Raw genomic sequence first — 26,668 nt, forward strand, 5'->3', positions numbered from 1 at the left:
TTCGGTTTCACAGGCTAAAATAGTATCAACTCAAGCCTTCTCACTTTCTTTTTAAAGATTTTTAAAATGTTTTATGTATATGACTACACTGCAGCTGTCCTCTGCCACACCAGAAGAGGGCATCAGATCCCATTACAGATGGTTGTGAGGCACCATGTGCTTGCTAGGAATTGAACTCAGAACCTCTAGAAGAACAGTCAGTACTCTTAACTGCTGAGCCATCTGTCTAGGCTTCAAGACTTCCTTTTTAATATACATGTTTACAGACCTTAAAAAACGATGTCACCTTCATATCACAATATTTAGTGTGACATATTTTTCTACCAAGAAAAAATATTTTCTATTTTTCCAATTTTCTTAGGCCCTTTTGTTATTCAGAGTTAACTTGTTTAGTAGTAAGATATTGGGGTAATCTAAATATCTTACTGATTCCTAATTCAATTCCATTACTGTCAAGAATACTCTCTCCAAGATGTCAGTTTTTAAGATTTTTATTAAATTGAGAAAATTCCTTTCAATGGTTCTAAAATGGAATACACACATGGAAGAAATAAAAGCCAACCTACGCATACAATTAATTCAAGGAAAGTCACAGAGCTAAATATAGTTTCTAAAAGTCAACAGAAGAAGAAAACCTTACAGCCTAGGGGCAAGCAAAATTTCCTAAGATACAGGAAGCCCTGTTAATAAAAAACAAAACAATACAAAAAACCTGACAAAAGGTCTTTACCAAATTAAAATACTCTGGCTATCAAGAAATAACTTTAGGAAGATTGAAAATCAAACTACTGGAAGAAAAATTATATTAAAAAAACTAATGTAAAGAGAATTTATATAAAGTATGAATAAAATACTAAGATTATAAAATGGGAGGAAATACTACATAAGCTCAATATCTTAAGTCCTCAGAGAACACAGACTGACACAGTGAGACTCCATTTCACGAGGACCAGAGCAAATAACAGAAACATGGGCGACAGCTGCTATAGGCCAGGCTGCAGTGAAGCTGGACGTCCATTTATTGATGGTGATAATGACGGTGACAATATAACACAGGACGACCATTCAGGTGTGGGTATTTCTTATAAAGTTCAGTACGGGTGCCTTGTTAGAAGTGGGCATAGCATCAGTCTTATAAAGTTGAGCATAGACCTTCCCTCTGACTGACTCATCTATCCTAGTCATATAATCCCAAAGACCTGAAAACAGTCATCCATAAAAATAATAAAAATAGCCAGAAAGTAAAGCAACTCCTGTGCCCATCAACACATGGCGGCGGCAACATCACACAGGAAACTGATGCAGGAAGAGCATCCCCAGTGACTGTGCACTGTCCTGATCCTGTGTATACAAGGCTAGCAAAGAGAAGCTGGCCTGTGGGGGACCAGAAATGGAGAGTTGGGTGAAGGGCTGAGGCACACAGGCGTTCTGGGGTAACAGAAAGTCCCCACATCCTGTCTAGGATGCCAATTCGACTTGACGACACAGTTCAAAGAACTCATCCAATCATACACTTAGGATACACACCTTTCATTACATATACATTCATCTCAAAGGAAAAAGATAAAAACAGCTTAAGAAAACTTCAACGTTCAAGAGGAAAGCACTTTTCAAAGTACCTAAGACAACTTTTTAAAAAGATTTAAATAAGAGTTAGTGAAACCCAATTTTAAAGTAAGAACTCAAGTGGTACCAAACTTATCAGCACAGACACTGCTCTGAAGCTGGGTTTCCTGAGATGCAGAGGACGTCACATGGTCTCTATTTCCATCACTCGGACCACAGAGGTCTTCAAACAAAGTGCTAGTGATGCAGACTTAAATAAATAGAAAAGGGTTAACAGACGCTGGGCATGGTTGCACTCGCCTTTAATCCCAGCACTCGGGAGGCAGAGGCAGGTGGATTTCTGAGTTCAAGGCTAGCCTGGTCTACAGAGTGAGCTCCAGGACAGCCAGGGCTACACAGAGAAACCCTGTCTCGAAAAACAAAACAAAACAAAACAAAACAAAAAAAAAAAAAAAGAAAGAAAGAAAAGGGTTAACAGGAAATGACAGCAGGCAGGCATCATACCTGTCGGGAGAGGAATGTAAATCCTTTTCTCTAGTCTCCTGCGCAGAGCCTCATCAATGTCCCACGGAAAGTTCGTAGCAGCCAGGACCATCACCATTTTGGATGGGTCATCATTTTCTAAGGCTCCTCCAACTCCTGGGCACAGAGAGCAGGGAGGGGTGTCAGTGTCACGCCGATGGCCACTGAAATCCTTTCCCTCAGCGGGCATCTCTAAGTGTTAGCCACAGCTCTTGGTGGGGCCTCTGTGACTTCAATAGCGGCATGGCAAAACCATGCATCAGCACAGAACAAAACTAAGGAGCCGAAGAATCCAACAGCCTAGGGCAGGACTCTTTCCAGTCTTTCTGTAAGAAAGCCATGCATATTGCTTCCGAAGACTCGGAGTCTGGGGTCCACTCATCCTTTCATGTTTTCCCTATAAACTGCCTCTTTCCTGATTTATTTGGGGGGAGGGTTGGTAATTTAGTTGGCTTTCTCAATAAGAACTGCTGAAACACTGCATAGTGCTTTATGATCAGAGAAAATATTGTCTGCTTCTTCATAATTATAGTTTTAGGATTAAAACTTTTATCAGGGCGTAGTAGTGCACATTTTTAATCCCAGCGACTGGGAGGCAGAGGCAGGTGAATCTATGTGAGTTCAAGGCCAGCCTGGTCTATGTAGAAAGTTCAAAGTCAGCAAGATCTACAAAACAGAGAGACTCTATCTCAAAAACAACAACAAAACAATAACAAAAAAAAAACTTTTGAGAGTACACAATTGGATCATGGCAATGCACTGTGAAATATCATTTCATACATAAGTTCACAAACATGATTATCAAAGTAGTAGATTTCAAGCAACCCAGTTCAACATGTATAATAAATAAGTCACTACTAAATGTCTTCTTAAATCATTCTTATGAGGAATAAATTTCTCCAACTAACAAACAGCCATAAGTAATGTTGAATGAAATCCTGCTAGCTAAATGAGTATTCAATTATGCCCTGGCCCCAATTTTAAATATATATTGTTTCCTGTTATGCTTTCCTCCCAAATAAAACATATTCCTTCCTTTCATATATAAGCAGACACTGAAATGGACTGAGTGAGGGCCAGGTGTCCTGGCATACAATGTCATTGCTGGTCTCTAAGAGCCTGGCATTGTGTACCATGTGATGTTAAGTACCTATCCTAAGTGTAGCGGTTTGAATGAAAATGGTCCCCATTTGTTCAGATGTTTGACTGCAAGATCCGAAGTTTGTGGAACTGTTTGGAAAGGATTAGGAGGTGTGGTCTTCTTGGAGGAAGTGCATCATTGGGGGTGGGCTTTGAGGTTTCAAAAGCCCAGCCCAAGTTGCAAATCAGCTGTGAGCTCTTAAGCCATTTCTCCAGCACCATGCCTGCCAGGCACCCCCACCATGATAGGAATGACTTCCCTCTGAAACTGTAAGCAAGACCCCACTTAAACGCTTTCTTTTGTAAGTCGCCTTGGTCACGGTGTCTCTTCACAGCAACAGAACAGTAACCAAGACACTGGGTGTCCACAGATGGTGGATTATCAGAAACAACACTTGCTGGATATGTTAGACACATTTTTATCTTTTCTTTCGGACTGTTTAAACAGCCTGTTGTCTCTCACACAACTACCAGAGTGAGCTGACTCCTGGAAGTACTGCACCCCAAACTCTCTTTCATGACTCCCCAAATGCTTTTCCTTGTTCTCTGGACAATTCTAGCCAGTGCATCAAAGCCCCTGGGCCTCTCAAGCTGCAGCCCTGACCACTGTGACTCCTATACCCAGAGTTCCCTTCTGCCAGAGAGGGGACCACTGTGTGACTTTCTAGGCAGCTGTTTGCCTCTGATGTAGCAACTGGTTAGTCTCAAAGGTTTTGTCTCAGAACTTTTGATGTTCTTAAAAATCTCTGGAACTCCAAAGGGCTATCATTGTGTAGACTGTATCTATTAATATTTGCCATTAGAAACCAAAATATAAGAAGGCTAGGTATTGGCTCAGTGGTGCTTGCCTATCAGACACAAGGCTTCTAGCCCCAGCACCATAAGTAAGCAGATAGGGAAGTAGATAGATAGATAGATAGATAGATAGATAGATAGATAGATAGATAGATACATACATACATACATACATACATACATACATACATACATACATAGACAGACAAACGGACAGACTGTTCAAAGTATTAACTCATTGTAAAAAATAAGGCTCCATGACTCATTAATTAAGATAAACAGCATATCTTTTGAAAGAAAAGCATAATTTTCAAAACTTCCCAAGTCTTGGCTGGAAGACTTTTCAGAGGGCTCAGTGTTTGAGTAAATAAGAGACTAGCTGCCCTCTCCCTCTGCTTCTGTCTCCATGCTTTGGGACACTCCCAGGTTTCGTTAACCCTGGAATACTCTACTACTTACTTGTGAGAGGATTAAAGCAAAACCAGAAAATGTGCCTTGGTGTTATTGTTGAAATTGTGTAGCCCCTGCAGAGCCCTCCGGTGGTCTGAAGGCCCAGGCACACCTTTAGAGCCTTGGTGGGCACGGTAGGCCTTGGCTCCATAACCTAGAACCCGGCCTGTACGTGGTTCACTGTAAGGATCCAGGGATACTTAGGATGCAGGAACAAGTGGGTGGTTGAGCGAGTGACTAAAAGTGAGTCACAGCTGCCTTCGGACCCGTTCACTGAGAACTTTCAGAGCATGAACCCAAAGTTGAGAAGGATGGATAGTTTGAGACACTCATCATGTGACAGTTACCATCCATCTGGATGAGGAGCTCCGACTTGACTCTGCGGCTTGCCTCGTGCTCATCAGACGTCCCTCTTCGACTGCAGATAGAATCAATTTCGTCGATGAAGATCGTGGTAGGGGCATAGAACCTAGCCTTGGGGAGAATATGTTAAAGCCACTATTCAGTGATCTCGTAAAGTGCTCTGTATGTTTAAGTAGCTTTTGGTTTTCCTTCTAAAATAGTGGTGAAAGAAGGTGGCAATCTTTGTCTATTAAAAGTGCCACCACTAACAATTATTTTAGGAACAGCCAATTCAAAAATAAAACTTACATAGTTGGTGATGCTGAGTGAAAGGTACACAGAGATTCATATGTTTCTACTGTTTATTTGTCATTATTTTGAGGCAGGTCTCACTGTGTAGCTCTGACTGGTCTGGAAGTGGCTATGTAGACTAGCCTAGCCTCAAACTCAAACTCAGAGATCCACCTGTCTGCTGCCCAAGGCAGACACCGCCATGCCTGCCAATTCTTCCTTGTTTTATGGTGAGAAACTTCCATCATGAAAAAAAAAATACTCCTGGCAACAATTTTAAATAAATCAATAACTAATGACAGATCTGCCTCCAGCTGACTTTTAAAGTCTTCTGTCTTATCCTTGTGCTAAATGACCAAACTGCCAATCACCCTCACTGGCCAGAGGGCCCCTTTCCATCTCATAGAGAAAGATCCACTGAAGACACACCAAGAATCCCATAAAGTCCACTGTGAATGATGTGTCAATAACTGGTACAACACCCCCACCTCCCGCCCAACCTGCTCTCAGAAGATCACAAGGGACAGACCTGGATTCTGAGGAACCGCATGCTCAGACAGTGTTTAGAAATCTGCATACAGCATCAATCACTTACCATTTCAAACAACAGTCGGACCAACTTCTCAGATTCGCCTCTGTACTTAGATGTCAGGGTAGAAGAGGACACGTTGAAAAAGGTTGTCCCACATTCAGTGGCAACCGCTTTAGCCAGCATAGTCTTACCAGTGCCTGGGGGGCCAACCATCAGCACACCCTGAAATTTCAAGATGAGTTAAACAACACACTATATTTAAATGCTTTCCAAAAACTACCATCATCTGATAATACCAGTGTACGTGAGGATGCCCACTAAACCATTTACTCTCCTGTTGTCATGGTGGGATCAGTGCATTTAGCAAGTGTATCAAGAAAATGATGAATGCCAGGTGTGGTGGCACACACCTTTAATCCCAGCACTCTGGAGGCAGAGGCAGGCGGATTTCTGAGTTCAGGGCCTGATTGGTCTACAGAGTGAGTTCCAGGACAGCCAGGTCTACAGAGAGAAACCCTGCCTCAAAAAACAAACAACAAACAAATAAGGAAACAAGCCAGCCCTTGTCTCTCTCGGGTCAGAGGCAGCCAGAGAAAAGCTCATAACTGGTGGTCTGAGCAGGTATGGTGGCTCACGATCCTGGCGTGTGGGAAGTTGGCTCACGTCTATGATCCTGGCTTGTGGGAAGTTGGCTCACATCTATGATCTTGGCATGTTGGAAGTATGCATAGCTGTCCTGGGGCCCAGGAGATGGCTCCATGGTGAAGACAGTGTGCTGTTCTCGCAGAGGAGCTGCACTCAGCTCCCAGCACCCACATAAGACTCACGAGCTCTTGTTCTCCAGCTGTAGGGGATGCAATGCCCTCTTCTGGTCTGTGGGGTCACCTGCACTTTTGTGTACATGTTCCTACACACATCACACACACACACACACACACAAAGACACAGTTTAATTTGCTTAACTATATTTACAGAAAAAGACATCCAAACGTTCTTAAAAATTAGCCTCTATCTCAGCCCCTGAAACTCATGGCTTTGAAGATGGCAGCCTCTCTGCTTTAAGCCCATCTCTCTTGCTATGCAGCCGCAGCATCTCAACTACGAATTCCCAGCCAGGTGTGAAGGTGAATGTGAGCTGCCCGGTCGCCCGACTGTTGGTGCCAGCACACAGGTCCACAGCAGTGTTGCCCTTGGTTACCCAAGCATCCCCACTCCAAGACTGCCAGACATGCTCACCTTCCATGGCCTTCTAATCCCTTTGAAAAAGTCAGGCATCCACATGGGCAGGACAACAGCTTCCCGGAGCAACTTCTTAGCCTCCTCCAGGTCTGCTATGTCATCCCTTTGGAAGAACAGTTGCACACTTATTCAAGCCACACCTCTGACTTAAGGCCAGGTTATTACTTTAAATTTGCTTACTTACAAAACTGTTCTTATAGTAAGACTGTATTGTGATCCTTACTATATGAAAATGATCAGCGAGAACATCCTGGAGTTATTAATTAGAACACATTATGCAGCGAGCAAACTCTATCAGTGTGTCGACAGCAAGTTAACATAGAAAGCATCCTTGGTTGGACGCTGACAGGATGGGTATTACAGACAAAGGCGTCATCAGGAGACCAGGGAGGAGAGGAGACCCACAGCAACCCACCCTTAGGATGAGTTTCCTTCTCTACCACAACTCAAGACGCTCACTCACCAGTGAATGCTAGGGTTCCTGGACACAATGTCCCTCTCCAGGGCTTCCACCAGATCCTTATCATACCCGGCGCCATCAAACTTGGGAATCTCGCTGTCACTTGCACCATCTTGCACATTTTTCCTTGCCTGGAGGTGTGAGTAAGAGAAGTTATGGCCAGTGACAACATAACATATCATAACTGATATCATCAAGCTTTCGATATATAATGTGTGCCCATGTGCATGTGTGCGTGTATATATACGAATGTGTGCATGTGGGTCCACATGTCTATGGGGCTGGGATGAAACCCAGAGCCTGTATGTGTATGCTGGGCAAGCACCTTAGTCCTGAGCTACATTCCTGTCCAGAGGAACCGCTTTAAAAGACTATTTTCTTGCTATTTAAAATGCTATCTTCTGATTGCCTAGATGCCATCCCACCCTATTTAACTCAGCAGACCTGTCTCAACTGGACAGGCTTTGTAATCCTCCTCCCAGCTACACTCCTTGGCGGACAGTCCCAGGTAAGAGTTCACTAGCCTGCCTCTGACTCCCTGGATGCAAAGCATCTGCACCTCTGCTAGAGAACAGACTGCTGATGTGCAAGGCGAACGTCAGGTACTGAGCACTGCCTGGCCTTATGACAGAACAGCTCACACGGTGCTCATTTAATGTAACACCCAACCCTGCGACTGCTTTTCCTTTCTTTGTGGATAAGGAAAACAGGGAAAGCCAACTAACTAAGGGCTTCTCTGCTTTTCTGCTACAGAGCCCTGGCTGTCCTAGACTCGCTTTGCACACCAGGCTGGCCTCAAACTCAGAGAGGCCCACCTGCTTCTGCCGCATGCGCCACCACGCCTGGTACTTCTCAGCCTTTTGACTAAAATTAAATGTAAATGCTAAGTCCGGCTCCATTTACCAGTAAACGTTGGGACAGAACATGTAGCTCAGGCCTTCCTGCCTCCTCAAGCAGCCCCTTTCCTCGGTTCTCCAGTTTCACAGCTGACTGAGCTGCTTAAAGAGCACAGTGAATGGCCAAGCTGACAGATCCCCCAAAGCAGCCAGTACAAAGGCTACAGGCGAGATGGACCTGGGACTTTCCTGCACTTACAAGCTTTCCCCAGCTACTGAGTCACCACACAGGACTCAATGGTCTCCTTCAGGACAGCTCTTGGGGCCCTATCACAGAGTTACTCAGCATGGCCCCAAGCAAGTGCAGTCATAACATCCAGCCCCAACCCCCACCCCAGCTCTCCCGCCTCCTTCTGCTCAGGACCTTTCAGACCCACTGCTTAGAGGACCCTTTTCAACCACAGAATCAAGAGCTAAAGAAAAGTTTAGTCTGTCCTAAGTCCTTTTGCTAATATTGTGGCTTTAAGAAAAAAAAAATTCTAGGCTCCTATTCTATGAGCTGCAGGACTCTGCAAGCGTCCTGCAGTGCTGAGGTGGTGAATGTGACGATGCTCTGATTTCTCAGGGATTCCAACCACAAGATCAGCTTTAATGTGTAGAGCCACACCCCTTCAAGAGCATCAGCCCCTTTCTGTCTGATAGAAAAATGAAGGGCAAGGGGTCCAGTGAGGAGACAACAGACCATGATAGACTTCTCCAGTTTCACTTCTGAGGTAAACAAAGAAGCAGTCAGTACCAGAAGAGAACCAAATGGCTCCTGTGGCAAATGTCCTGATCATCTGAGCCTCCGAGCAAATGGCCAAACAGTGTGTTGGTGACCTCATCTTGAGGACCTGCTCACTTGGGCAGACTAGTGCTAGGGCTAGGTCAAGTGCTTAGTAATATCCTTGTAGCAAAAGTGGCAGGTATTAAAACTGACTCTATTAAAACAAGCTCCTAGCATAACAACACAACAAACAATACCAACCAACTTAAAACAAGTTCTGTCTCGGATCACATTTTACGACGTGGCTAGGCCATGGCTATGAGTCACTCGCAAGTCAAACCCTGGGAACACTATGACCATTCTCCAGTATGCTCGAAACGAGGTAGTGAGAGCATCAACAGGGGCCGACTTTGTGATTTCAGATTTGCCACATGGAAAGTGAAGTTCAAATCTCACTTTCACACAAATGCCCTCAGAACAGGGAGGCGAGGCTGGCTCGATACACACCAAGAGGAAGGAAAAGCCCCATCTCTGACTCAAAGAAATGGGAATCGTGGGACTGTCCAAAGGCAGATGTGAGCAGGTATCAGACAGCTCATCGGATTGCTAGCACGGTTTCCAGGCAGGGTGAGGATGCACTGTGGCCCTCTCTAAGCACCTATCCAGCCCCCCGTGGGAAAGCCGAGCTGTTGACGTGACTGAGGACAGGATGGAGAAACGGGCAGCATCCGATCTGACCTGCACTTCAGACAACCCTGGTGGCTACTGCTGGAAAGGATGATGGGAAGGAGGAGGAATCTAACAAGTAAAACCCTTTCCTGCACAGAGAAGTCGGTGCGAGCCTCTGAACGACCTGGCCAGTCAAAGCAAGATGGTGAAGGGAGAACTCTGAGGCTACAGCAGAATCACCGTGAAAGTGGGCGAGTAGTGTCATTATCACAAACATAAAATAGGGCGGGGAGAGCTGATACATACGCCGTGTGCCTGAGCAGAAGTAGTCCATTAGCTGCACTACTTTAATAAACAGACAGCTTTCAAGCAATGAAGCTGACATCTGGGACATGGGGTCTTCTACAGAACACTAGACTGGAACATCACAGAGTGACCTCAGAACTCTTTCCTTAGATTTGCGCACGAAGCACTAAGGTCAGAATTAGCAACCATTTGACAGTGTGAAGGCTGATAGACACTTTTCTTTTCCCTAAAGCAAAATAGTTAGCTTCTTTGTACTAATTTCTAAATTATTCAAATCAAGACAACTTCCGTAAGGATCTTTTGTGAGTCGTGCCTCTTATTCTATGTGAAGAAAATGAGGCTCTAAGTGACAAAGCAAATATTTATAGCTTGCAGTCAGTGACTGACACAGCCTGTCCCCAAATGCAAATAGCATGCGCATCTTCCTTTGCAGCTCCTCTCACTGTGGGACTGAGTGATTAAGACACAGACAGCTACTGCTCTGTGCCGTGCATTTTACAGACACATTGTTCAATGACCAGCTGAGAAATGGCTCGCACATCACACCACGTGGAGGAGGATTCCGGGAAATGTGGGCCACGAAAGCCAATGAGCTACTACTGGAACCACCACCCTTGGCTGCTGTTACTGCGGAGGCCGATAGGAAGCAACAGAAGAGGCGGGTTTCAGATCAACATAGGATTTTTCTGACAGCGTGTCCTGTTTGACAAAGATACTGCCTTTCTAGTCAGGCAGTGAACTACATACAGTCACCCGAACATCTCCGAGCTGTAGACGGCCTGTGGCTCTTTCTATAAAGCTGTTGCTTCTCCCATGTCCAACTTACCCTCTGCTGCCTGGACTCAGTAGATAAAAACAAATGCAAAATTTCTTAGACGTATCATTTCTTTCTTTCCTCCCTTCCCTGCCTCCCTCCCTCCCTCCCTTCCTTCCTCTTTTTCTTGGTGTCAAGATTAATTACATCCATGGTTGGGTAAGCACTCTTATCAAAGAACTACATTCTCAGCCTCAATATATCAATTATACATATTTAATTGTTTTTGTTTTTAAATGTGTCTGTGTGTGTGTGTGTGTGTGTGTGTGTGTGTGTGTGTGTGTGTGTAAGCCAGGGACATGAGATCCTCCTGGAGCAGGAGTCACAGGATTGTGAATTACCTGACCAAACTCAGGTCCTCTAGGAGAGCAACAAGTGCTCTTAACCATTGAGCCATCTCTCCAGCTCCAATATCTCTTCTGTAAACTGCTAATTCTGTATAATCTTTTTCATGCCTCTGTTTGTCTCCCACTGTCAGGTCAGTCTAGCAGCTGACATCCACAATGCTCACGGTGTTGGTGCCCTGGGAACCTAGCACATATCAGCACATTCAAGAAGCGAGGAAACTGGCAAACCAAGTCAGCCGCCCGTCCAAGCGGCAACAGCGGCCTAGGCACTCTAGCTGTGGGCCTGGGCTTGCAGCCAGTTTGTTCACAGGGCACACTGCTGCACATGGGGGCTGCTTCCACCCCACAGCAGAAACAAACACAGGAAACGTTAGACAAGGACGCCAGCCTGCAGCCCACCGGAGCCCTACTGCCCCACAAAGTAACGCAGGCAGACAATGCAGAGCACACTTACTGACGTGGGTGCAGCGCCCTACACTGCCCAATCAGGATACAAGGATTGTAGCAACAGATCCACAGCAAGCTCTGTGCTCACCAATATGCACACTCTTCCCACAATAGTCATGAGCAGGTTTAGTGTGCCAGGCTCTGTTCTAGGCACAGAATACAGCAATGAAGCAAAAAGACTGAGACCTCAGTGCTCATGAGGTTTAGGAGGAATAAATGAAATATGGTTGCTAAGACTTCACATTCAATCTTCCCATTTATAAAACACCACATTTAAACAGAGATCACAAACCCTTGGAAACTTGACAACCTTGAAACTGAGAAAAAGCTCAACAAAAATATACAAATTCTAAAATCAAGAGCTGAGGAATGCTCACGGAGCTCGGCTGAATCCCAGTAAAGGTGCTCACCCTGAGGGAAACACACAGGTGAGACAAAACCTCCCCATAACCCAAGAGCACATCTCTCAGACACCAAGATCATAAATGGGAAAAGAAATCCAATGTGGATTTAAAAAAAAAAATAGTGCCAACCTCTACATACGTGCAATTCAGCCACAGCTATAGAGATAAAAAATGCCGTAAGATTACAAATATGAAAATGGATAGATTGTTTAATGTGAGAAGACCAGAATAAGAGGGTCCTTAAGATACCCCACTGATGAAAAATAGCCACAAAGAAGTTTCCAGTCTCCTAAGTTATAAAGTATTCATACAACACACAGTAAATATTCCTGTAAAACCATGGCCCCTTCAAGAGACCAACGATGACAATGATGTTGAACACTGACAGTGGTGTGGAGACCTGTGCCTCCTACTCTGCCAGTCACAGTGCAAACTGCTAACACCCGCTTGCAAAACTGTCTGATGATGTGATGTGACCTCCCAATGTCTAACTTAGGTATCTCCCAGGACCCCACCATCCCACCCCTTAAGTGGACATTTCTGGTTTCTTTGGAGACTCAGTAGTGTCATGTGATGTTTTTCTGGAAACTGTCTTATGAGAGGATGTTTTACAGAAGCAGACACGTGAGAGGATGTTTTGCTGTGAACAGACACGTGATATCTTTCTGGAAGCTGTCTTGTGAGAGGGCACCTGATATAAACCCATAGACAGTGGAGGGCACTCTTGCATTGGTTCGCCTTACGCCGCTTTGCTGGTCTTCACTGATGGCTGCTTGCAAGCTATAACTTCAGAGAGAGAAATTTGCCAAAGAAGTTCTCATGGTATTCTGGCTGCTTCTTGCTGCACAAACTCATGCCAAATCATGTGTGGTGTTTGCCGACTGGACTGGACTGCTGAGGTTGATTCGTGCTTGGAATTGTCCCAAAGACCTGCTTCTACTCCTTGTCCTGTTAACCTTTCTCCCCTACCTTTGGTCGGCTGGCTAGAAGGGAGGTTGAAGCATTTAAGAACCCTTATTAAAGTAGGTTTTGAAAAACCTTAGGTTACATACCCCTAATATGCACTTACTAAAAATTGATGCATATGCACACCAAAGAAGAATAAAATGATCCAAATTGGCACTATTCAATAGTTCCAGACTAGACAACCCAAAAATCTACTCACACAAGGAAACTTTTAATTGTGCACGATAGTGTGCAATTATAAGAATTAACTAACAATATCAGCAAAGGCATAGAGAAATCTTATAAACATATTAAGCAGAGAAAGAAAATAATACAAAAAGGTAAAAATCAAAAATCCAATTCCTAAAAACAGGTGCTACGAATCCCCCAAAACAGTAGCATCCTCAAACAAGGGGCTACTAACTCATAAGGTGTCATAACACAGAGCGCTGGTCACCCTAGGAAAGAAGGAAGCAGCAGAGACTGGGAGAGACTGGGACCACGGCTTCTGACTTCTGAGAAGCCAGTGATTTTTGTTGACCTGGGATGGTCATTTTATGATAAGAAAGGTACAAGGGTTACTGCAGAAACTATCTTTTTGGTTTATAATAGACAATTATTATATTTTCAAGAATTTTATAAGCCAGTTGGGAAACACATTTAAACCTCATCAAGAGCTACTATATATATATATATATATATACATACATATATATATATATACATATACATATACATATATATACATATGTGTGTATATATGTATGTATATATATGTGTATATATACATACACACACACACACACACACACACACACACACACACACATATATATATATATATATATATATATATATATATATATATATACACACACACACACACACATATGAAAGCACAGGAGACTTGAGTGCAGATGCCCAGCACCCAGGTAAAAAGCTGGGTGGTGGCAGTGCCACTTGTAATCCCAGGGGAGGACCCAGAGCATGCTGGCCAGTCGGCCTCACCAACTCCAGCTTAGGGGCAGCACGAGACCCTGTCTCCATAGGTGGGGTGGCGAATGATAGACACCTGGGGTCAACCTCTGACCTCCACACATAGGCACACACATGCATGGGCACCCACACCTAGACAAACACACATGAGTACATATGTGTACCATACATACACGTGCACATATACACACATGCGGTTTCTATTGTTTTTACATTACTAAAAACCAACAACAACAAAAAACCCACCAAAACTGAGTATTCTCCCAACACTTGAAAATGGTTCTGTTTGTCAGTGTTGCACAAGTCATGGAGAGATGAGCCAAATTTCAAGATCCTGTGCCTTTCACGGCTTTGCTACCATCTTAGCAAAGAAAACAAGTTACCAGCCAGCACCCATGGCTACACAGCATCCCTCCACCGCCGCGATCACAGGGGACAGGGATGTGAGTGGGCCCAGCAAGCGAGAGTGTTCTCTAAAGTCCACCAAGAGCACTGGACCTGTGTTTCTTTAAATTATGGACAAATGGCCACATGTGCCTTATGCCAAGCATGTCTGTCATGGACCCACATGTGAACATGCATGTGCCTGAATTACATATGAACATGAGTTTTTTTCCAGAAAAGTAGTTCTTCAGCACACATCAGCACCTCACATGAGATGACCATTCATAAAATAATTCGATTATGACCTATGCACTTTTTAAGTCACTGTTCATGTGTGACAGTTTGTGTTCATCAATCAGCAGGTTGGAAACAGAATGGTCCAGTCTTGTTTCCAGTGTCCCTCCACGCCTGTGTCCGATGCTAAACACAACAAGGACAGCATTCACCATGGCCATTTGCTATATACAGGGTAATGAGACAATGCACTTTAGGTCAAGTAACTGAGCAGGGAATTTTGGGAGCGTAACTGGCCCTCCTTTAATCTGAACTTCACTTAGACGCACTCGTAACCGTGACCCTGGGATCATGCAGGACACTGCTCATTAACCACAAATTAGCTAAGGCAACACGGCTAGCATTAGAGTCTGAGCTTTCTAACATAATTATTTTTAAGATAACAGAAAAATATTTCTTCTACTCACTCATATTTACTTTTAGTATATCCTTTCTAAATTAAAAAAGCATTTGTTATTTCTACATAAAACTCTGATTCTCAGAATTGTGAAAGTATAACTTACTGTCGATTAATTCTTGGTGAAGATGACCAGTGCTCCTCTATCTCATGCTAAAGAGATACATCCTTTTAAACAGAGTCCAGGTTAAAGCAGGCTAACTCACATTTCTCAGCATGCATCTATACTGACTGTAAGCTTAAATGATAATATGGTAAATTCAGTTTTTCCATGTGCTATATAGTCTGAACATACAGGCTCCTCCAACCGTCAAGTCAAAGTCTAGTCTCCAGTACGCTGCCATTAAGAGATGGGGCCTAGAGATGCCTTTGCCTGCCTAAGGTTCAGCTTTATAAAATGACCTAGTGTTTTATTATAGCATTCCAAACAGTCCAAAGGCACTGGGTACGTTCAAATAACACTAAAAGCACAGCTTAGCTGCTTGTGCCACTCCTGTCTGCAATGAGAAATAACCAGATGACAGTCAGGAGTCCTTTATTTGAGACCAAGTCTCACTTTGTAGCCCAATGGCACCAAGCTCATGACATCCTGTGTCAGCCTCCTGAGTGCTGGGATGACAGCCAGATACACTTTATTAGTTTATATTTTCATTTATATTCATTATATGACTAACAAAGTACATAGCTAATAAAATGTACTAATAAGTTATGCTACATACTAGCTATGTGGACAATCCTGTGGCCCTCAGGGTTAAAAAGAAATATGGCCCCAACAGCAAATCGTTGTGCAAAATGACTGTTGCTTATTTAAAAAACAAACAACAGCACTGTATGCTTAGACCTAGTCTGAAGCCTATCAGAAGTTTAAAAAGAAATGGGGGGAAAAAGGATGTAATTTCTCACAAAATTTACCAGTATTTTTTGGAAAATTAAAGTCAATATAGAAGTATGCTGAGATATGTAAGTCATCCTACTCTAACCTGAATTCTATTTAAAAAATAATTAAAATAAGCTTTCACACTGTGTCACATCGTGATCTAAAACTTGGGCGCAAGTCCCAGCCCACAGCACCATCAGCTGTTAGCAGGACACAGGCTGTGCTCATAGATGACGGGAGGGACCGAATAAACCAACACACACAGCTTCCAAAGTGTCAGAGCAACACCAAAGCCACGGCCCCTGGGGAGAGCACGGCTCCCACTGCTTCTACGTGGCATTCCACAGTGCAGTCCTAAACACAGCTAAAGCTGATATGCAGGGACCCTTGACAGGATGTGATTTATCATAAAGGCCTTTACCTGCTGAGCCTCTAATGGGCCCAAGATACATTTCTTTTATCCTCATTTTTTAGACCTATAAAGTAATAGAAGCAACTTTCAGAATTCTATACACAAATTAATAATCTATTAGACTATGAGATTATACAAACATATGTATATAACTAATTTTTTCTTTTGTTTATTTTTCTGGCAGGGTATAAGTTACAATGTGGACCAGGTTGGCCTTGAACTCACAGAGCTCTGCCTGCTTGTCTTCCTGGGCTCTGGGATAAAAGCTGTGCACCACCACACTGAGCCTAAAAGTGAGATCTTACTGGGGAGAGAGGTAGGATTCAACACAGGGAACAAAAAGCAGATAAGCCCTTCTGTGCCCTCCACGTGTGCTTTAACAGCTCTGGCATTAAACACCTTGTCATGCCCCAGACAGGGGCTGCTAGGACTACATGCTTGCACACTCAGTTAACCAAATAGTCTCAAGCTAAGACTATCTTTATCTTAGGCAATACAGTCTCATTTCTGGACTAGTTCATTTCATTATGTTAGTGCCACCTGCCAATCTCATGATTGAAAAGGGAGTCTGTAACAGCCCTTGTGATCTCTCCATCTTTACTTTCAAAGCAGCCCTGGAAACTCTAGTCTCTGCTGTGATAATCAGATCAGAGACAACTACACCTTTCAGGTAGCATGACACTTCTGTGTTTGTGTTTTTAAAAGTAGTTCCTTTTATTTTTGTGGTGACTCAGAGTAGCTCTCCTACCTCCTCGTCAGCCGTAGAAATAAGAAAGGCTGATTTTCCACTGATAGTCTGAGTACTCAGCTTGTCACTGACAGAGTAAGACAGACAATTACTCAGAAACATTGTAAATGAGAAGTCATTTATAACCCTGGAGGAACAAGTGTGGCTCTGACAGCTGCTGCCACGGGTTCACCCGCCTTGTCCTCCGTTGAAGAGTCACATGTAAAATCTTAGGTTGCCTCAGTGGCAGGTTTCCTTCCTCAAGTCCAATCCAGCCTTCGATGGTGGATGAGGGAGGGCGGGTCTTCCCGACTCCACCCCTCAGTGGGAGAGGCCTGGAGCACTCATGTACCTTAGATTTTACTCTGAAAGGGGAGCAGGACTGTTTCATGGACCATTCATGGATGGAGCCTTCAGGGGACCCAGGGCCAGGGTCACTCCTGGTCTTCCTTTCTTTTGTGTAATCCACAAAGGTCCACTTTACTAATACACTGAGAACCTCTGTGTGTGTGCATTTGCTTAACTAAATATGCCTGCTATCCCACTCTGTGTGTGTGTGCATTTGCTTAACTAAATATGCCTGCTATCCCACTCTGTGTGTGTGCGCGCACATACTTCAACAAACACATCTGTAACTCTGCGTGTCTGTGTGTGTCTGTGTGTGCGTACTACCCCTCTGACATTATGTGCCTTGCAGTGTGGCCTTTGAAATATAAAGAACCCTGAGGAACCCTGAGGATTCATCCCCAGCTCCAGTCTCCACCAAAGCTCCACTGCGAGTGAATGAATCAGAGCCTTGCCTTGTCATCTCTCCCTCTTGCTCTATAGTCCTTGTCCCGACTTGCAGGTTTGTCACTCTTCGATATCTGGTGTGCTCGGCCCACGAGTCCCCGGGCTCCTGCCCCCACGTCTTTCCGCAGAGGCCTCACTTCGCGATTTGGACGCCTGATTTGAGGGGGTGCTCTGGCAAAAAAAAAAAAGACAGTTAAATAACAATTAATCAATTAAAACCAGCACTCAGGAGGTAGAGGCAGGCAGATTTCTGAGTTCGAGGCCAGCCTGGTCTACAAAGTGAGTTCCAGGACAGCCAGGGCTATACAGAGAAACCCTGTCTCGAAAAACAAACAAACAAACAAAAAAAATTAATCAAAGACAAGGAATGCAAAGCCGTATTACTCACGAGACTGTCACAATTTCCCCTGCCGTAGAGTGGTTGGAACAATTATTAAATATAGGTGACACACATGGATACTTTGCCAAAGTAACAACTACCACCAACAGAGGGCACCTGCGTCCACCTGTTAACCTCAGCAGCTGCACTCAACTGACTCTCAAATCAGGAAGAGTCAACTTAGAAACAGCTAAAGCCTTTTCAGTAAAGGGTGGGGCTGTGTAGTTCATTTTCTTCTTTATAACCAAGAAAACATTCTCCACTTGTGCTGGAGAGGTCGGCATCTCACTATGCAAATTACAAATGGCAGGGCCCAGCACCGACGTTCTTATAAACAAAGCCATTCATGTGGGAAAATACATCCACGGCTAGTGAGTGTCAAAAATGATGATAGAACTACAGGTGTGAGTAGCAATTTCAATAAATCCAGACGCGAAACCAATGTGCTCACGGCAGCACATTTTGTTGGCTTCCACCATGGAAGGCTGAGCCTTGGGGCTTCTCGGCACAGCGCTTGGGCGCAGCACTCCGGGTGGGGGCTCTATCACTTCATCGCTTCCTTTCTCAAACCATCCATCCCATCTCCTTGCCTTCCCCTGCCGCCCCGCATGACATCTGTGGCTGTTCTGATCCTGTGTGCAACGGCTTCTTCCTCTCAATAGCACAGTGACTGCCCCATCTCTAGACTCAAGGGAAGCGGATGTTAGCTCTCTCCCCTTTCCTGATGTTTTCATTAGCATTTATTAATTATACATACTAATGGATCCATTGTGACATTGTCACACGTGTACATAATGTGCTTTGGTCACACCCCTCATTAATCACCCTCTTGCTCTCCACTAACCCCTGTGCTCTTTCAAACTAGCTCCTCTCCTCCCTCTCTCCCTCATCCCCCAGTGTGCATGTGTGTGTGTGCTCCAATAGAAGAGTTGCCTTAGAGTTGGTCATAGGACCATGTGCACCTGAGCAATGGCTACACCACTGAAAGTCTATTAAATGGGGGGTGAGTGGGGTCCTAGGGCCCCTCCCCCTCCCATGACAGGGTGCTGAAGGGTTCAGTCTTGTGAAGATCTAGTGCATGTAATCACAGCTGCTCTGAGTTCAGGGCCACAGGAAGCCACTTCCTGACTGGACATCAGTATCCCACCGTGCTCCTACCCCCTCCCAGGACGTCAGTTTCCCTCCGTGCTTCCCGCACCCCCAGCTCTTCCTTCTTCCCACGGCTGCAGCGTGCCCTGCAGGCTTAGGGCTTTAATTCATCTCTGGGTTTCCTTCCTGGTCTCATAGAGGGCAGCACAGTAATAGTGTATGTGACAAGACGAGAACTGGATGAAGGAACAGTGAAATGGAGCAAGGAGCAGTGAAGCACTAAGACACTGCAGTTCTAATGCAATGCTAATGCTATGGTTTAATGTAAAAAGACTCCCACGGGCTTATGGGTATGTGTCACTTGGTCCCTGGTTGGTGGCACAGCCTTGGAAGGTTGTGGAACCTTTAAGAAGCGAGGCCTGGCTGATGGGAGTGTGTTGATTGGGGTGTGTTGATGCTTTTGGAGTGCAGCCCTATCTCGTCTACACATCTTGGCCAGTCACATGAGCAGCTGCCTCCCGCTTCTGCCTACCTGGACTCCTGTGGTCATGCCTTAACTTTCATGATGATGTGAAATCCCCAGATACCTGAGTCAAAATAAGTCATTCCTCATTAGGATTTTGTCACAGGCATGAGGAAAGTAACCATTACATAAAACAAACAAAAGCAAAACAAAAAAGCCCATTGCATATTCATACTGCTGGGCTCTGCTAAGAATAAGAACAGCTGCTGAGAACCTCGCAGGTGCTGCTGAGAACCGCACAGGCGTCTCTAAGGCTCCGCACTGACACCTCCATCCTGAGTGTAGTCTAGTTCAACAGTTATTGGAGAGCCGTTTTAGTACACAGCTAGTGATGCTGCTGACCCCAGGGAAGACAGAAATAAACAAACAGCAGTGTGAGAGGAACTGAGGAAGAGGTCATAGAAAAATGACCAGAAGATACTTTGGAAACTGAAGTTGTATCACACTATTGCTTCTACGACATTCTTAGTCCCTTAAACAGTCTACCAATCAAGTAAACCTGTGAAGAGACAGCCGGTGGTAGTGCTGCACACCCTTAATCCCAGCACTCGGGAGGCAGAGGCAGAGGCAGAGGCAGAGGCAGAGGCAGAGGCAGAGGCAGAGGCAGAGGCAGAGGCAGAGGCAGAGGCAGAGGCAGAGGCAGAGGCAGAGGCAGAGGCAGAGGCAGAGGCAGAGGCAGAGGAGGCAGAGGCAGAGGAGGCAGAGGCAGAGGAGGCAGAGGCAGAGGAGGCAGAGGCAGAGGCAGAGGCAGAGGCAGAGGCAGAGGCAGAGGCAGAGGCAGAGGCAGAGGCAGAGGCAGAGGCAGAGGCAGAGGCAGAGGCAGAGGCAGAGGCAGAGGCAGAGGCAGAGGCAGAGGCAGAGGCAGGCAGATCTCTGAGTTCAAGGCTAGCCTGGTCTACGGAGTTCCAGAATAACCAAGGGTACCCAGAGAAATCCTGTCTTAGAAAACCAAAACCAAAGGGGAAAAAGAACTTGAAGAGACTGGTGAAGAATGAGAAGCATAAGGATAAATTGCTGTCTAGAGCACTGCACATTTGGGGTCAGCTCAGTAGGCGAGCACCTGCCCAGCACACACCAAGCCCTGGGGTCAACATCTAGCACAGAAAATAAAATAAAAGCCCAAGCCTTTAGTATCTCAATGGAAGCTTGCTGTTGTTCTTCGGGAGGGGCCAGGCTTGTCTTTTTACTGTTTTCTGTTTTGAGGAAGAGATAGGAAGTGGTTGGGTAGAGTTCTGCTTTATTTATTTGTGTGTTTTGTGTATGCAGAAATGTCTTTCCTGCATCGGCCAAGGGCCTCGGCCAAGACAATGAAACAAGACTCTCTCTCCTCTCAGCACACGGGTTGTTCCTATTGCTGGCAGCTGTGCTTGCTATCTAGTGACTGTCATTGTGGTCCAGCTTTTTAGACCCTGCTCCAGCACGGAGCCTCTGCTCACCATCAGCGAGCCCAGCCCCTACAGCTGCCTGCAGGTTCTGCCATTGCTGGGCTTGCCTGGGAGGCCTTGCCATGAATCCTGAGGCAGTCCTGACTCGGCTTGCTACTTAGCAGCTGCTCAGAAGCCTCCCCCGCCCCCCCCCCCCCAGTCTTCTTCGAGCAAGCGCGTGCATCTGGCTTGGTGAGCTATGTATGACCTAAGAGTCCTTCCTAGCCTGTTCAGGCGCTGCCTTCCGAGGGCTGCGGCAGAGCTTGACCTGGCACGCACTGTTCTGATGAAGTGCTCAACCAGCTGTCGGTGGGATCTGTGGCAAGCCCCACGCCTGTGGGAAGCATGCGTGTGCTCTCTACGTCTTCAGTTCCACCTCACTGCAGTTGGAGATTACATGTGTAACAGACTCTGCCAGCGTCCCAGAGGACACCCTGGTTCCACTCTGTATTTCTTTGTCCATTGCCGCATCACTGCACGATGTCATGCTTCACTGTGGGGACTCTGTGACAACTTCTAGGCTGTGTAAGCAACAGACTCAGGGGGCCTCTTTAAAAAGAGGTTTTGATAGGGCTGCACAGTGCCACATATCTTGGCCCTGATGGTCAAAAAGACTGACAGTGTACTAGCATGCCGTTTTTCAAAACCACAGAGCAACTAGCTAGCTAGTCATCAGGGCACAGTGAATAAATACCAGCCTGGTAGTCTACACTGAACTACCATTAAAGAGCGACAGAAGAGATGGATATTCTAAAAATAAAAACTGATAGCTTATCACTAGCAGACCGTCACTGTGACAACCACCAAATCCTTGTCAGCAGGGATGAAAGCAAAGCAGAAAGGGAGAATAAGGGGCAGAGACTCGGAGTGGGGTGTGCGCACATCCCTTCAGGAAATACTTCTGGAACCTACTCTGCACCACACATTGTTCTTGGTGCTGGGGATGCAAGTCGAGCTTGATCAAGTCCCAGGGGCATGTCTGGGTGTGGATGTGTGTGTGTGGGGGGGGGGGGGGGGGTGAACAATAGGCATGCCTGTAGTCTGTACAAAAGGATAGAATAGGCTGGACTTCTGGAATCCTCTGAGCAAAGACAAAGGAAGGGTGTCGTGAGCTGCTGGAGAGTCGTGGGGAGCTGCACAGCTGTCCTGGCCCCCTGCCGGGCCATGCTGCTCTTCACACTCTCCAGGCACTAAGCCACTTCACCCTTACAGCCTCCGCACGGGGTGACTGCCACAATGATCTCCATTTACAGAGGGAAGATGAAGTTGGCAACTTGTCCTCGGGGCCCCTGAGGGGCAGAGCTAAGAGGAGACCCCCTCTGCCCTCAGAGCTGGCACTGGTCTGCTGTGCAAAGGCAGCAGACTTCCCAGAACAGGAGGCACTGCATGGCAAAGACCTTTCTTGCTTGTCAGCATCCGGTGGGCACCAGTGATGTCAAGCTCAAGTGCATCGGGAGCAGCATGGGGGCTGGGGCTAGACACAAGAGGAGGACGCAAGAGAAGAGGCCACAGTCACAGAAGGAAGAGAAGGACATGGAGCCTTGTAAAGGCCAGCGAAGTCAGAAGAGAGGGAGGAGAGTTCCAACTGAGACAGCCAACAGCAAGTGTCACAAAGGTGAGGAGGGAAGCCAGCAGCTGTGGGAGGCGTTATCACATGAGTGAGTTGCTCAGTGTAGCCAAAAGTTCAACTCAACGCTGCGGGGACTGGGAATCCAGGATTCCTAGGAGCTGAGGAGAATGCCTGCCCATAGGTGGCACTCAGCAGCAGACAGCAACCACCAGGGAAAGCAGAGAGGCAGAGAGCTTTCATGCAAGTGTGGAAGTGCATGTACTCCGGCTTCACTCTGCATCGCTTGCAGTTCTCCTGCTTCTGTCTCTAATGAATTAGAATGCCTATTTTCAGCTGCCTTTTCTAAAACATAGAAATAGCCAAACTTAGGGGGCTGGAGAGGCGGCTCAGTGGTTAAGAGCACTGTCACTCTTGCAGAAGACCCTGGTTCAGTTCCCAGCACACACATGGCAGCTCACAACCATCTGTAACTCCAGTTCCCAGGGATCTGACGCCTTTTCTGGTCACTGGTGTATAGACATATAAGAAGGTAAAGCATTTACACACATAACACAAAAATAAATCTTAAAAGATTTTGGGCACACGCAGTAATAAATACCTAGATTTCCAAGATTCAAATATTTTGTAGCAGGAGACAGACGTTTCCTACAGAGAGCTTACCTAAAAAAAAATGAAACCTCAAAAACCCAGAACAAAGCCCAACAGGATGCTCTCCCCCTTCTGACATCTGGACTCTCACCTTCCTGTGAACTGACAGCAGTACCTGCACTAGAAGCTGGCCCTCTGCGCTTGCCACCCTGCTCCAACTGAGCTTTCTGTCTACACCACGGCATCAGCTCCACAGCATCAGCATCAGCTCCATAGCATCAGCATCACCACAACAGCACTGAGACCTGAAGGGCACTGGCCTTAGGCAATGCTTCTCACCCAAGCGTTGTCTTTCCACCATGGCAGCCAGCACAGCCCTCCTGGTAGCACAGGCATTTGGCCACTCTCTGTAAATAACTAATGGAGACGCCTGGGCTTCCCCAACCACGCGCCTCTGCTCCCCTTGTCAGTGGGACCAGATGAACCAACTGTAGACCACTCTCTCCATCCTGAACCCAGTCTGTCACTCCCTGCCATTCCCATCTAGCTGTGCACACGTGGTACCTGCTTGAATCTCAGACCTGGAGAAACTGCCACAGGCAGAGCATGAGTTTGAGACCAGCCCAGGTTTCACAGCAGAGCATGTCTCAAATATCCAAATAAAATTTTAGGACGTCTTTCTGGACCCGTTCACTGACTTCAGGTGAGTGCCTGCTGCACAACCCCACCTGAGTCCCAGCCCTCATCCTGGAGTGGCTGTGCTCGTGGGAGGCGGTGAAGATTAAATTATAAACCATGTGCAGAACTCAGTAAATACCATTTATTATTGAGACAATTCACCCCTTTACCTATGTTTTCCTAATAACCTGAAATCAGAGGCCATCCCATATTCCAGAAGGTAATATAATCCAGAATGTGAAGGGAATGGGTGTAACACCACAGGCACTGGTGTTAGTCCATAACCTACTGCATCATTTAAAGAACAACCTTAAAATGTCTGTTTCTTGAAGTGGAAACTTATGGGTTCTTTGGAGAGTCAGTTGTGTTGAAGGGTGTTTTGCTGGGGCAAACACGTGAAGGAACATTTAGCTGAAGTGGACACAGGTGAAAGGCTAAGGCAGACTCGTGAAGGAACGTTTAGCTGAAGCAGACACAGGAGAGAGGACGGTCTGCTAAAGCAAATACGTGAAAGGACACGTGATGAAGGATTCTTTGCTAACAACACACGTGCATTGGTCCACCTTACATTGCCTAGTTGAGCTGCATTTGTCCGAGCTCCATAGAGAGAAATGTGCCAAAAAACTTGTGGTGTGCTGTAGTTTCTTGCTGCCTCCTTGGACTCAGGCTGATTAGCAGAGTGGTGTCAGCTGAGGCAAGAGTGGTAGAGAACGCATGATGTTTGGAGGGTATAAATAGAACTTGACAGTGATGGAGGCTGAGCTAGGTTTGCTTATAGAGCTCCCTGTACAACACTTGTGGGTCTCTAATCTTTGTTGATCTTTGCTTCCCTGAGAGAGACACAGCCACGGACCTCTCCTGGAGTTCCTGCTGGTTCCTCCTGCTGACTGGAGCCGAGGCTGAGGCCTGGCTGTCTCTGCTAGGTCACATCACCACTGTTGCTATCCCAATTCTACTGAGCTGGACTGCTGGTGTATCTGTGGAGTGTTTGAGAGTGGACTACGCTTCTGTGGCCTGCTACCCTATGAGCTAAACTGCTGATTTCAAGACAACACAGACAGGAGTTGCTCCAAAGAACCTTTCTAAACAGGTTCACTTCCCCCGAGTTCCTTCTCTCCCACTACCTCTGGTGGGTGGTGGGTTACAAGGGAGATTAACATGTTTAAGAACCATCATTAAAAATAGACATTTGGAAAAAATGATACAGTCTCCAGCTCAGCTGATCTGTTAAATAACGACCATTACCCTCCTGTAGTCTATTCCCCGCCCTACTCCTGATCACAGATGCCTATCTAAACCAGCCATTCTCTCATTCTCACTATCAGTCACCAGGTTGAGTCCATTTTATCCGGAATGCTCTGACTCCCACCTACAATACCAAATGCTGCCAGGGTTTGTGCGTCCCGTCCAGTGTGCACAGAAGCTGGTGCAGAGCTCTGGAGGTGACAGGTGCCAGCACTCCTTGAGGCCAAGCTCTGTGGCCTTTGTTACTGTCACTACTCGGACTGCAGGGGTTGGATGCAGGGCTGCCAAGCAACCTGTGATGCACACTCACACAGGGTAAGCTTGGCAGTAACCTTGGTTACCCTGTGCGACCCTCCCAGCTCAGCAGCTATTGCAAGGCTGCCTAGCCCACCCCCTTAGCCAAGAAACCTGAGTCAGAGCAGAGGTGACAGACTTACAGACAGGAAACGGCAGTTTCCTCTCTCTCAGTGCTTGACCCTGGCCTTACCCAACCCTTTTTTATTATTGGCTTGTTTTTGTTTTGTTTTGAGTGTTGACAGTTACTGAAGCTAGCAGGGTACTCAGAGAGACATGTGGCAACAACCTTAACATCAAGTCTGTAAGAAATCCCACGGGAGGAAAACCCATCTCCTTAAGTGTACATAGAGTCACTTTGTACCAATTCCCCAATCGTGCACAGGCATGCCCACACATCTACAGAGGTCAAGTGTCTTCCCCAGTAGCTCACTGAACGTGGAGCGCATTGACTGAGCTAGACCAGCTGGCTGGTAAAACCCAGAGATCTTCCTGTCTCTGCCGCCCAGCACTGAGACTGCAGGTACGTACGCACTTCTATGCCCAGATTTAATGGGTGCCAGGGATCCAATCCCAGGCCATCGTGTTTACACATGGGCTCTCTCCCCAGCCTTCCCTCCAGGGCTTGCTGAAACAGCATTCGAGGCCTATTTGGGCTTTAGTCACAAAATTACCTAGACAGAACAAACTAAATGATAAATTTCAGATTCACTTTTACAATGTCACTTGCCCCTCCCCCAAAAGGCATGATTGGTTAAAATCTACCACATGGGAACATAACCTGTGTATTATGAAGAATGCCAAGAGTTTCTCAGAAATTAAAAATAGGGACTGCAGAGATAGATCAGCAGTTAAGAACACTGGCTGCTATTGTAGAGGACCTGGGTTCGATTCCCAGCACCCACATAGTGGCTCACAAGTGTCTATAACTCCAGTTCCAGAGGATCCAATGCCCTCTTTTGGCTTCTGCAGGCACTGCACATATGTGATCAAGAGGTACATAGACATACGTGCAGGCAAAACACCCACACAAATAAAGAAATATTTTAAAATTAAAAAACAGAGCTACCATATGATCCGGTAATCCACCTTGTGAATATCTATCTAAATAAAATTGAATGGGGCGTT

General features: G+C 46.0%; 1 protein-coding gene across 4 annotated transcripts in view; it reads right to left on the reverse strand.

Annotated features, from left to right (window-relative positions):
* Katnal1 (katanin p60 subunit A-like 1) overlaps nucleotides 1-26,668 on the reverse strand; it is a 57,585-nt gene that overhangs the window by 15,225 nt on the left and 15,692 nt on the right. For 3 of the 4 annotated variants that reach the window (XM_006504829.4, XM_006504828.4, NM_153572.2), the window contains exons 4-9: nucleotides 17,759-17,921; nucleotides 7,341-7,468; nucleotides 6,875-6,980; nucleotides 5,702-5,860; nucleotides 4,821-4,947; nucleotides 2,071-2,205 (exon numbers count right to left, since the gene is read on the reverse strand). In XM_006504829.4, the coding sequence (XP_006504892.1) occupies nucleotides 2,071-2,205; nucleotides 4,821-4,947; nucleotides 5,702-5,860; nucleotides 6,875-6,980; nucleotides 7,341-7,468; nucleotides 17,759-17,921 (818 nt within the window). The remainder of the gene's footprint in view (nucleotides 1-2,070; nucleotides 2,206-4,820; nucleotides 4,948-5,701; nucleotides 5,861-6,874; nucleotides 6,981-7,340; nucleotides 7,469-17,758; nucleotides 17,922-26,668) is intronic. The other variant, XR_868674.3, reaches the window with a different exon arrangement.

The sequence above is a fragment of the Mus musculus genome, chromosome 5 (genome assembly GCF_000001635.26).
Source record: "Mus musculus strain C57BL/6J chromosome 5, GRCm38.p6 C57BL/6J".
In the NCBI taxonomy this organism is placed as follows: domain Eukaryota; kingdom Metazoa; phylum Chordata; class Mammalia; order Rodentia; family Muridae; genus Mus; species Mus musculus.